This window comes from Coturnix japonica, chromosome 4 (genome assembly GCF_054131305.1).
Source record: "Coturnix japonica strain WE chromosome 4, WE-NBRP24, whole genome shotgun sequence".
In the NCBI taxonomy this organism is placed as follows: Eukaryota; Metazoa; Chordata; class Aves; order Galliformes; family Phasianidae; genus Coturnix; species Coturnix japonica.
Genome location: NC_140666.1, coordinates 74,688,843 through 74,701,979, shown reverse-complemented (window position 1 = coordinate 74,701,979; position 13,137 = coordinate 74,688,843). Strand labels below are relative to the sequence as shown.

The following is a 13,137-nucleotide window of genomic DNA, read 5'->3' as shown; positions in this document are numbered from 1 at the left end:
TCCCTGTATTCTGTGCTTTGGAATTATTGCTCACTTTGCAATCAGGGTAATTCAAGGGGCTGAAATAAAATGCTGGAAGTGGGTAGAGTAGGCAGTGAGAAGGGCTGGAGGACAAAAGCACCATAAGTCCACAATAATCAGATATATCTCCCAGGCTTGCTGCAAATCACTAAACTATTGCTTCATAAAGATACATAATTACATTTAATGAATCCATTATTTCCTAATGGCCATTTATCTAGCCATTAGGCATTAGAAACTTCTTGCAGACAGTGATGCGGAAGCAATTTGGTGAAAAGATGTGGAAGAAGATAAGTTATTAAATTTATAAATGAGTTCAAGACAGGTATGTAAGAAACAGTATCTAAGAGGTTTTGGGGTAAAAAAGTCAGGCCAAGGCTCCACAAGGCAGTAAAGCCAAAGTCACAGCAGTTAATCCCAGACCAAAGATGTCACCACCCCCTGGTGCAATATGCTCAGCTGGTACAGATTGCGATACTGGATTATATTTGTTCAAAAATGCAATGCATTGCACCTGTGCAATTCAGGTTGGATCTAATATCACCATTTCTCCCATAGCTGTCACTGAGACAGCATAAAGAATACAGCCGGCATAAACACTCCATTTTGTGTTCTGGCCAACTCAACAGACATATCATTGCTCCTGATCCAGACTGAGGTTGTATTGCCCTGCAGTCTGGTAACTCACAGAAGCAGTCTCTATAAAAACACTATCTACAGCCTGAGGGATGAAGGCTGATGCTGATGAGGTAATATATGAGAGAGGCAATGTGAACAATAATATTTTTTTAAAAGCATAAAATCCCCACTGTTATTTTAGCCAAGATTTTCCCAACAGCTCATTTCCTAAGTATCTAAACAAAAAAGTTTCCAGTGCACCTAATGGATGCTGTGTGATTTCAGCATTTGACTCTTAAGCTGTAATGTCGAACAGGGTACCCACAGGATCAGGCATTACATTAGTTCCTTTCATCTAAGAAATTAAGAGAAATTAGCTGAGCACTCTTGTTCACACAGTGACAGATTTATGAAGTAGAAGTTGAGAATAGGGTTCATCCAGAGCACCATTTCTTTTTAAATATGCCACAATATGCCGGAGGGAGGAGTATTGCAGCAGCTTCATCAAAGAGCGTGGTTTAGCAGGAACATGCCATAAGAGTACCAGTTTAATTGTTCAATTGTTCATTTGGTAAAAGCTTTGTTTTTATAAGAAAAACAGTATTTCAGTAGGCCAGAATGTATCTGTTCTTGCGTTTTTCATTTGCTACTAAACACAGGAGTTGTGAGATATCTTCTGAATGCTGAAGTCCCTTATTTATGTGCAGAATACACAAAACCAGTTCTAAATTACTCCAGGATTGTCTGAAGGATGTGTTTGACCTCTGTCCAGAAGGATGACTTGCAGGCTGAGAAACCCAGGCTACTGCCTGTGCTAACATAGACAGTGAATGCTGGAATAAAGCTGCCAACAGAGGTGCGAGCAAGAGCTGAAAGGCATTAACTTCCACCATGCAGCAGTCTATTGTGGACCAGGCACAGAGAAAAAAGATATTTCTCTTGGATTACTGATGGGACTTTATTGACTTTCAGTCCCTACACATTTAGGGCAGATTTATATCCATTTTCTACAGGTTAAAAGACCTGTTCAGAGAATCTCTCTCCAAAACTACTACAGTCATAAAGTCATTTACAATTTGCATCCACTGTGACACCTAAAATATACATTGACTGCTGTTCTGCATCTTATTGCTTTAGTCCCGGGCTGTGGCACTAGATCATTAGAAATAACCCCTCCTTTGGTTCTTTGGCACTGAAAGACTGCTTCATTGCAGTATGAACCAGAGCAGTTCAGCTGTAAGTAAGTGCCCTGCAAGTACAAATACGCAGCTGAGCTCCATGACATCTTGCAAAGGAGCACAGCAGTGCTGTTCCACATTCCTTGCAGGCTCCAGAACCAGCTCTGCTGCTCTGGCAGCGAGGTGTCCTGGTGCCAGGAAGGCTGAGGAGGTGGAGTTTGAAAGTGTGTAGGTGCAGCTACCTGGAGGTCTCCTGCTCCGTGTTATGTTTCAGGCAAAGTGTGCATCCAAGATGCTGTCAAAATGCTACATGGACTCGAGAGGCTTGATGCAAAAACACCCAGAGTGGAGCTTTGTAAAATATGAAAACAACTGAGGATAGGACCTAACAAGATTGGGTTTGCTCATGCCAAAACCACTAATTATCAGATGAAATGTCAAATATTATGTATGTGGTAGTGCTGTGACAGACACTGCAGCTATGTGAGGCAGAGAGCACAGCAGTCCTTAGTGTGATTTTGCTTGTACAGCATGGTTTGAAGTTATTTGGCAGCAAGCCTTGCTTAAAAATGCTCTGGGTCCAGCTCCACCTGCTCTCTTCACAGCTTTCCAGGGCTGCTGCCCACTTCTCTTACCCTGTGTTGGCACTGTTGCCTGCTTTAGCAGTACGGATGCTAAGAACAAGCTCAGCTGGGTTTGTCACAAGCAGTGCTGATGTCTTTGCTCTGAGCTCCATTGCTGCACTGCTTCCCCTTGGATAAAATGCAAGAACACAGGACTTAGTCCAGCAGCAAGCTAGCCTAAATTGAAGAGAGAAGTTGTGCTTTACCTCTACGCCTCTGCACTGTGCCCTAGTGCACAGGAAGCAGACCCACTTCCAATTGCATGAACCAAAGGTCTCCTGTCAGCATTCAGTCATAGGTTCAGGAAAGCACTATGAAGGGCTGGCTGTGCCCCACACCCTTGCATGGGGTTGTCACACTGTTACTGTTGAAGCAGCCATTCTTAGCGGAAGAAACGAATTACTCACTAGTTCTTTGGGCTGAAGAGAGAGATGGTAAAACTGCTCACTCAGTTTCAACATCACACTGACACTGCTGTGCCAGTCCTGTTTCCAGGAACTGCTTGTCTTACTTCAGCTCAGGGCTCTCTGCCCCTCGCCCCAGCGCTTGGCATGGTCTGGTAATAAGACGCAGACAGAGGCAAGTTGGGCTTGATGGAAGTGATCATCTGGCTGCCTCTACAGAATAATATATCAAAGTGCTTAGCATTTATTGTCAAAGCTTTCCCCATTTAACTGTCCTTTATGTAGGACTTTGTAAATAGGAAGAGGGGAAATGTGGAAAGCCAGGCACCCTTTTAGAGATGCTATGCCAATTACAAACACAGTGATCCCCAGGTTTGAGCTTATTGGCGACAGTTTTTCTTCCCTTCTTCAGTTTGTGTTACGGCCTGAAATCACAAAGCTGTGATCTCTGAGAACCCCTTTTGTAATGCATATCAACTTTCGTTGTGCCCCTTGGTTGGAAATGTGACGGAGCATTGTGGTGCCTGTGTCCGGGGAGCAGGTTCGCTTTATTGTTCTTGTAAATATGTACTGCTGGGCGCAGCTCAGTGGAAGGCATTGAGTTTGTGCATGACTGACGCCGACCCGGACAACTGCTCTGACCCCCAGCAGATGGTGGTGCAGGGACTGCAATGATCTGGAAGTAATAGCATGTGCCATTTCTTTTTGTTTGGAACAGACAGCCAGACCCTACATTTCCCTCCCCTGTGCAGCAACAGCTGTATATACAGTACAAACTGGCAGAGCCCTAACTGTCACTCGAATGTTCCTCCTCTGCCATTAATCATAAAACCTTGGGCGCTGAGACTTCATCAAGATTAAACACTATATGAACACCACATGGCTCTTTCTAACGTTCATAAAATCATGTGCACTGGGGCATAGTTCAGTGGCTTTCCTAGAGAAATAAATAAATAAATAAATAAAGGAGTTAATAATATCCACCACCCCCAGCACTGGATTTGGTAGTGGTGGATTCTCTGTTTTCTTAACCTCTACCCAGAAAAAGCCCAAGGAAGGCAGTGTCTTCACTAAGTTATTCAACTTTTGGACCACAAATAGGCACTACTAGAGCTTTATTCAGGCTTTTTTGGTCATCATTTGTACGGATGAGGAATCAAAATAAGCATTTGTTTTGCAAAGAAGGTATAAAGTGGGTGAAAGTCCACAAGTGATGTATTTTTCCAAGGCTGGGGAGATTTATTGCTCCACAATGATAGCAGGACAGTTGGTATTTGTTTTTACAAGTGAGAGGCCAGATTTTTTATAATTTATTGTATACACAATATCTCACCAGAGATTAAAAAATGACAAATAACAGCTTATTCAAAATTGAAGTTAATCACTCACTGTACATTTGGTCTCTGGTACCAATGGCCATAAAACTGTCCTGATGATCCAGTAGGGAATTTCCTTGGGGTAGTGAGCGGAGGTAGAGTAACTGCTCCCTGCCACTCCTCTCTCAGCCCAAGCCAAGATAGCTATCAGAGAAAGGGGCTGAAACACATCTGCTCTCTAAACGCAGTATTTCTGGCTGCTATAATGCTTTTGTGAGGCTTTCAGCAGGCAGGTCACAGACAGGCAGCCTCACAGTTCCTGAAATGAAGTACAAAGGTAGGACAGTCTCCTATCCCTGGAGACATTCATAGCTGGGCTGGACTGGGCTCTGAGCAGCCTGGGCTGTCTACTGTAGATGTCCCTGTTCTTTGCAGGGGAGTTGGACTAGATGACTTTTAAAGGTCCCTTCCAACTCTAAGGATTCTGTGATTCTATGACATGACATAAAAGTAATCCTAAGTGAGGATGGCATTTTGCAACATCTGATAGTGATAGGACATGGTAGAACGGTTTAAACTAAAACATGGGAGATGTAAGTTACGAGTAAGTTTTTCACTCAGATGATGGTGTGGCACTGGAACAGGTTGCCCAGAGAAGCTGTGGATGCCCCATCTCTGGAGGTGTTGTAACTAGATGATCTTTAAGGCCTCTTCCAACCCAAGGTATTCTATGATGTGACAGAAGTACTGGTAAGGAAATGGATTTATTTTTCCATAAAACTTTGTCGGATTTTTTTCCCCTACTCTCTACTGAAATAGGCATCTCTTGGTTTCACACACCTACTAAACCTACCAGCCCATGTCCTAGCTGTCAGGCCAGTTCTCTAAAACAACGAGCACTTTTACTTTGCTTAATTCAGGGTAATCCTCCTTGTCCCGTGTGAGCAAAACCTGTTCTGGGTTTTCCTGGTTTGCAGTGTTGTGCCATAGCTCTCCACTTACAGTCAGCCTTCTTTGCTGGGCTGCTGGCCAGAATTTGTATTTCTCATTATCTCTCATTAGAAATGTCATCCTAAAAGATCTGCTAAAGTGTGCTGGAAGCAGCTCCAAATTGGGCAAGCTAGTCTTTTCTGAAGGGAAATGAATGTTAGAAAATTCTTGTTTACCTCCCACGTGAAACCACCTTCACGTTAACTGACAAACTGTGCTGTGCCTGACAAATTAAGTAGAAAACACCTTTTTCACATGTCAAAACTGGGAAAGAGGAATACACGGATAGAAGGCATTCAAGATGAAGGAAACTCAGAAGTGAGAACCCTTCTGTGGGAATCTGTAGCTATTATCTTAAAAGCTAAGTACCTGGAAAACTGCTCGGAAACAATGGCAGCCATCACTTATTACCTGTCAAGCTTGGATCAAGGAATAATCATTGAATTTCTCTTTATGTGACATTTAATGAAAATTCTTGTTGAGTTTAAATTCCTTCCAGTTTCTCAATTCTGTTTCTAGTCAAACTGCTCCAAATGGCAAACATTTCAGCAGAAGTAGCTTTGCTTTCTTGAATAACCCCACTAGCTTTAGTTAGTCTAATCGCATGAATAAAATTATGCATGTGCTTAGCTCTTGGCAAGGTCAGTGCCAGTAATGAGCAGAAAAACAAACTGATGACGAAGCCATACGTAATAAGAATGGTTGGCTACTGGGATTTCTAGAAATAGATACAGCTGTCTACAACATGAATAATGAAACACCATTGGTTGTGATCAAAGAAGTGACAGTGATAGTGACTTCTGAATCAAGACTGACAGTAAATCAAATTATACATAAATTCTTTAATTAGCATCAATGACATATCTCCAGTTACCTCCGTAACAGCTATAAGCTCATTACCTTGGTTATGCTTTATCTGTTCATCTATTCATTTATGCAAAGCTCATCAATATGATATCCAGGCACTAATGAACTTTAGCATTAAAAGGTCACTTGTAATCCACTACAAGGGAAAAAAATCAAATGGTTATTTTATTCCAAAGTGTCATCCCTCCTGGATCTGAGCAATGAAATATTCTCAGGTAATTTGTGTGGAATTTATTTTCATTAAGTGCTACCAGAACTGGCCTTTCTTTGGGAGAGAGATGTGATGAGGATTTTGGAAAAGGGGCTACAGCACAACAGAGGCTCTAACTGATATTCCGAGGGAGAGTGGTATGAAAGTTAGATAAAGCCCACAGCTACTAAAATCTGTGACTGTTCTTGAAAATAGGTAAATAAATAACCCAAACAGACATCGAGATGGCAGCATTGTAAGATGAGTGGTTTTTAAGATTACGTGTTCTTTGACCACGTGTTTAGAATACTTAAAAAAAATCCCGTGTTTCAGGAATATATAACTTCCTCAATGTTTTAAATAAAGGAGCAGCCTAAAAAACCCAGGTGTTATCTTAATGGCTTGAATCACAGAATCACAGAATTATCAAGGTTGGAAAAGACCTAGAAGGTCATCCAGTCCAACCATCACCAATACTTCCCAGTTAAATCATATCCCTCAATACAACATCCAAACGTTTCTTGAACACTCCCATGGTTGGTGACTCCACCACCTCCCTGGCAGTGCATTCCAGTGCCTGACTACCCTTTCCAAGAAGTAATATTTCCTAATGTCCAGCCTGAATCTGCCCTGGCGATTGAGGTCACTTACAACCTCTGTAAGCCACTGAACATGCAAAATCAGTTTAACTTCTTCATCCAGGACTAGCATAAGGCCTAAACAAAACAGTGGAACTAGCTTTATGCTCTCTGTCAAACAATCAATTTCTTAGTCATTTCTCTAGTCAATTCTCTAGTCATTTTCTCTAGTCATTACAAGGAAAATGTGTGTGCTCATGTTTGTGTTGAGAATTACAGGTTAAGGATTTCTGTCTAAGTTTTTTCCCATTCTGCACAGCACGTGGCTATGTCTGGGGCCTAGACTTGCCTAGTTTATAGTAAAATGGGCTGGATTATAATTTCAAATAGGTTTTCAGTGGTAATTTTATCAAGGGGTTATGTGCAGTTTGTGGTTTTCTTTTAGAGTAGGCTGCTGAGCTCTTTTTTTATACCTTTTTATAGTTAGTCTGAAATGCCCTTAAGCACTGAATACAAGAGAAAAATACATATAATCAAGAGCCTGAGTTTCTTTCGTGTTTTGTTGAGTCAAATGAGTTCTCATTCTTTGGTGGCTTTCCCCAAACCACATTTGACTTGCAGGTAAAGATGAAGTATGTCAGAATGGGCTTTCTCAGAGGGAGCAGACTATCTGAAAAAATCCACCCAGACACTGAATTGTAGGTTGAAGTGTGAGTGTCTCTGCCAGCACAGACGTAGAGCAACACACGTCATGAAAACAAAAGAAATGAGATGGTGCCTCTGGTTAAGTACTTTTTCAGCACAAAGATATCTGTTTTCACACTGGTTCAAAGCCATAACATTGCAAACTCAATTTGTATTTACATACAAATAAAATGGATAAAACATCTGGAGCTGTATCATAATCTACAAATCTTCCTTTTTCCTTTATCTGTAATAATTGATAGTCTAACTGACAAATTCAGTCTTCCCCGTCCTCTCTATTTCAGTGGGATGCAATTAATTCAGCTTTGTTGCACTCTACTGAAATATTAAATGGCCATAGAGAAAAAGGAGCAGCATGTTTTCCCGGATGTCTTGGAAGAACAGAGAGATTTTTTACAGCTGATCCTGCCATACTCCATTTCAATAATCCTGTAATCCTGTGCACTGCAGTTTAATCCAAGAACTGGTTCGGTGGGTACACACGCTACCTGTGGCACAAGGCCCCAGCGGCACCAAGGTGTGGCCCCGTGTTTGGGGTTGTGGATACAAGAGCTGGAGGTCACTGGACGGCAGGCAGGTGCTGCTCTCTGGCTCAAGGATTCACTGCAGTAGACTTGCAGCAGGTCTGTGCAGGGCACATTGACAGCAGGAGGCTGAGGGCACCAGGCACCACTCCAGGGAGTCCCACTGAGGGAGGATCAGCAGGTGCCACGAAATCTCTGGGCTGGGCACTCCATGTGTGCAGCAATGGAGAGGAGCACTACACAGGGGAGGTTCAGAGATGGATGGCTGTTTCTTTGAAGAGCCTGAGGAGTACGGATATGCAGAGTGCAAAGAGAGAAAAACATAATCTAATGGAAAATAACTGAAAGGATAGGGTGAGGAGCAAAGTTCAATACAAAATGTGTCTTAACAGAGTGTTTTAGTAAAGTATTCAAAAATAAAAGGGTACAGAAGTCAGTCATCAAGCTGTTCACACTGTTAACCTACATAACCACATGATGTTATTACTGTTAACCTCATCTTTCCCCCCCCTCTTCCTTCCTATTGTTTGTTATTCTCACTTCTTGCATCTTGACTTTAGATTCTAAAAAAGCTCTATGCTGCGCTTGCTTGCAAGGCACTCTGCAGTGAAGCACAAGCCTGCTTGTGGCTTTTGGGATACACTGCGCTAAGGCACACTTACACCCTAAATGGCATAAAGTTACATGTTCAGACTTTTCTTTGTGCTACTGAGATTATGAGACACAAGTGAAAACTATTCAGCAACACTCTTGTTTAAAATCGCTAAGTATCCTTTACCCTTATCATCTCAGGACAGCGTAACAAAACCTCAGAGCTACGCTGAAAAGTATCTTCCATTTTGAGCAACAGAGCCACTTCTGACATCTAGTTGTCCAGCCAGAAGTTAAGGAAATAACTTTAGCTGGAATATGCACAGAAGCTCAGATGTAAGATATGCTCTGTGGGCAACTGCCTGTTTATTTTCTTTCCTAGACACGCGGTTAAACCACATTGTACATCCTGTGCTTATAAAATTCCAGAAGAGTTATATCATAGTATGTACTACTAGAATGTGTGATTTCCATCACCAGATATAAACTGCAGCATCTAGAGAAACCTGTTACTTACACTGAACCGAAGATTCAGATAAGTGTGTGATTCTACTACCTACGATGTTTTTTAAGGTCACTATATTTTATAAATAGCTTGGATTTTACAAGCTGTGCTATGAGTTACTTTTTCTCAGAAGCGAGATTCAGGTGGGAAAGGGGACTCACTGTCCTAAACATGCAACAGATGTTCAGAGACACAGAGCGCTTCTACAGGCATGGGTGCAGATCAGTTGTCTTCTAACATTCTCCAGGTCATCCAGACTTGAAGCTGAGGCCAAATGAGCAGGCAGGCAGGCAGCGCTGTGAGTGTCAGGACCAAAGGGATGAGCCTGGGAAGCCCAGAGCTACAGCTGAGCTGGAGAAAGTTTGGCCTGGACTGGTCATGCAGGCTGTTGCAATCTCAAGCCCTTTTTATTACAGCTCGCAGCCAGTGCTCCCCAATCCTGCCTGGCCAGAGCCAGGCTGTGTTCAGCCCAACAGACAGCTCCTTCAACCTCATGATAGCCACGAGGATGAGGGAACCACATGACTTCCCAGATGGAGCTGCAGGCATGTGGACAGACTGCAGGCAGACAGACCCATAAACCAGGCTCTGTACACACCTGTATGTGCCAGTGAGCCCAGAAAGCAGGAGGGAGCCTTGCCCCACAGTTTACAGAATGCCAGTAGAAGAGATTTCCTTCTGTTTCTAAAGGCAGCTGGTGGTTCTGGCACCCAGCTGACAGAGTGCGGCCCCACGCCTTATGAATCCCATCCTTCAGTGGCACTTCTGAGCCACGCTTCTCCATTTCTGAAGCCATGTGCCTGGCTCAGAACTACCCCACTGACCTCAGCAGGGCTTAAATCACCTCGTATTGAAAGGTTCAACTGCTGATTGCATAGCACGTACAAATACTTTAATTGTGAAAACTTTGTCTTTGCATTTGCCCCTCTGCCTCAGGTCTGGAAGTGTTTACGATTCATTACAGACCAGAAAGTGAGCGGGGCCCAGGACCCTGAGGCATGAGATGCTTTCAGTTTGCACTCACGTCAATAAAAACCGCTCGCACTACTATGTGAAATAAGAATTTTAAGCAATGAGGAGTAAAATTCAATGCATGAACAACACCTAAGAAACCCTCTGTGGTTTTATTATCTTTCCTTCCATCTCAATATACTTGAGGCTATTGTTTCTGACACGAATAGTATTACTGGCCTTTTGCACTGCAGATAACTGAAAAGAAAGGAAAAAATAAATAAATTCAATGGACATTTGTTTTATAATGTAACTGTCAGCAATGGAAAGAATGATGAGCATTACTGCAGTTATTAATTCTTCAAAATAAAACGTCTGCACCAGAATCCAATTAATTTGATTATTAATCAGAATGCCCTTCTTTGTAAGATATCAAAAGAGCCCGGACACGGCATGTTATTGTGTGCAGTATTTTTAGATTTCCCATTTTGATTTAAAACACACTAAAAAAGGGGCCTCAGAAAATGACCATCTAGAGACAGGCCATGGCACATGGCCAGGAACCGTTCTTAATGGAATGGAGCTGACATGAACTGAGATCATTCTTTAGCCTTGGAAAAAATAAAAGATGTTAGGAAGAGATTTCTAAAGGGATTATTAGTTGCTCTTCACAAACAACACGGAGGATTTCCAGTATGTATCGTATCGTGCTTTCGACAAGAACTGTGCCTTCGTGGCTCCTTCATGGAGCCAACCAATGTCCTTTGATAACTAACGAGGAGAGGGAAATCAGAATGGAAAGAGTGGTTTTAATGATAGCAGACAACAGCTGTTTGTGCAGTGAATACAACTACAGCAAACTCTGTGGCCAAGCAACCTCTTAAAGCACGATTTTACCCACCTGAGACACTCACTGGATTAGTGTTAGCAGCAGCGTTATCTAACTTTTGAAGTTAGATATGTTACACTAAATGCATAAGGAGCTTGAACGAAGGCACAGGGTACAATCTTTGATTAACGTTCACATGCAGTCCTTTTACAGACAACCACCTTGCAATGGTCATGGCGTTACATGGAACCAATTCAGGCTCCTGTTATGTCAAGACTCTTGAGCAGCCAGGCCGGCCTCTCTGTACAGATACATTCCTCTTACAGTATCTCAGCTGAGACGTCATTACGCAGCTCACTGTATTGCTCAGCGCAAGCAGGGACCAAAATTGTAGTTTATGTTTTTGGTTGTAGAAAACACCAGGACTTCCTTTTGGATTTCCTAGCTGGTTTGTGTGCTTGGTATGAAACAAACAGGAGTGATGGAGTATTTAGCCTGCACAGCCAGGCAGTGCTATTGGTAATAATGACACTGTTGTGTTTTTTTCACTGTAAGCTTTAGCATGAAGCCCACACTGCCCAACTGTTTCACACTGGAGCAGAGAAGACCCGTATCACGTAACCAACAGAACTCCCACAGAACTCCACAGAGCGCTTTATTATCTGAGAGCACCACTCGCCTTCCCAGCCCTTGCATCACCCCTTATCCCTGCAGTGCATGGCCGCTGTGAGCAGCTCTGTGCCCAGCGTCCGTGCTGGTTCCTCACAGCACGCTCAGCTCGAGGCCCAGCCGCCCCGCTCCATGTGGCGGCGCAGCCCGTAGCACGATGTGGGCGGGCCCGGCCGCGCTTCCCGCCCAGCCGGCGGACACTCAGCTCGTACCCACACGTACCAGCGGGCAGAGGGAATCCCCCGCCCCACCCACGCCGCTCAGCTCTCGCGAGATTTCCCCGCTCTCCGCTCTGCGCGCCGTCTGGCCGCGCCGTGTTCTCGCGAGATCGGCGCGGTTCCCACGCCCGGTGTGTTGTGTCTGAGGGAGCACCCTGGCGCTGAGTGGGCGTGGCGCGACAACCCCCCCCCCGCCCCGCGCGTGTCTCACGGGCTCGCGCACGCGCGCTCCATGCGCGGGGAGGGGGACGCTCTCGCGAGAGTAGGAGTTTTAGCGAGAGTTTGTGGAAGATGGCGCCTGTTGTGACAGGGTAAGTGCGGGGGGTTCGCGGCGCCGCGCCGGGAGCGCTCGGCTTCGGGGCCCTTCGGGCTGCCGGCCACATGGATCCCGGCCCTCGGCCTCTCCGTCGCCGCCCTGCGGGAGTCGGAGCGTGTCTGCGGGCGGCCCGCGGGCGGGCCCTGAGGCGCAAACCCCGGGGGGCTGGCGTCCCCCCGGGTGGTCGCAGGGCAGAAGGCCCCCCCTGGGCCGGGGCAGCGGCTGCGGGCTGTCGGCTCTCCCGTTGGGTCCCGGCGCGCGGTGCCCGCAGGACGGGCCGCGTTCCCTTCGCTCCCGCTGTGCCCGGTGCTGCCGGAGCGCTCGGGACCCCGCGCTGGGTCGGTGCTGGTCCCCGTCGGGCCGGGGTAGCGCCCGTTCGAGGGCTCGCTCCCCGCGGGGCGAGGTACCGCGGCTGCTACGGCCGTTACTGTTCCTCGGCCGGCCCGGCTCGCCCCGTCGCGGGAGGGGACCCCCGGGTTCCCTCGGCCCTGGCCGGGAGCGCTCGGACAAAGGCTCTCGTGGCTGCGACAAGTTGAGCGTTGGGCTCCGTCTCTGCCCCAGCTCCTGCCGCAGCCCTTGAGGGTTCCCGGCTCTGGCCTCGCTGGGCGCTGCTGCGGAGCTCCCGGCCCGGCGGAGCTGGCGGGCTGTGGGGAAGGGCTCCTTGCTCCCTCGTTCACCCCACCGTGTGCTGTTTCCCCTTTGGGCTTTGTGGAGCTTTCTTAGTTGCTTTCCTACTTGTGCTGTGTGGTGTTGCAGTGAAGGGCAGTAGCTTTCCCACCCCACTAAGCCACAGTGGATCATAATGAATGATAGTTGCCATCTCTTCCAACCGCACTTGGTAATACTTAATCATGGCTAGCCTGCTGTGGTGTGTCACTGTAATAAGTGACACCCTCGTAGCCACCTACAGCTGGTGAATAATAACAGCCCCACTGCTGACATACAGCACAGAGTCTCACCTGCAGCATTGTGCCACCCTTACCACAGCTAGACTTCTGCTTGCTCTACGTTCTGTGCCCTTAATGTTGGGCTACGCCGAACACT

The 13,137-nt window shown here is 45.7% G+C and overlaps 1 protein-coding gene across 4 annotated transcripts in view; it reads left to right on the top strand.

The window, feature by feature from the left end:
* Window positions 1-13,137, top strand: part of RBPJ (recombination signal binding protein for immunoglobulin kappa J region) — a 135,328-nt gene that overhangs the window by 68,320 nt on the left and 53,871 nt on the right. For 2 of the 4 annotated variants that reach the window (XM_015862724.3, XM_085545609.1), the window contains exon 1: window positions 12,054-12,088. The exons of the other annotated variants lie outside the window; for them this stretch is intronic. In XM_015862724.3, the coding sequence (XP_015718210.1) occupies window positions 12,069-12,088 (20 nt within the window). In that variant the 5' untranslated portion in view covers window positions 12,054-12,068. Of the gene's footprint in view, window positions 1-12,053; window positions 12,089-13,137 lie in introns of those variants that run through there. 4 annotated transcript variants of the gene reach the window in all.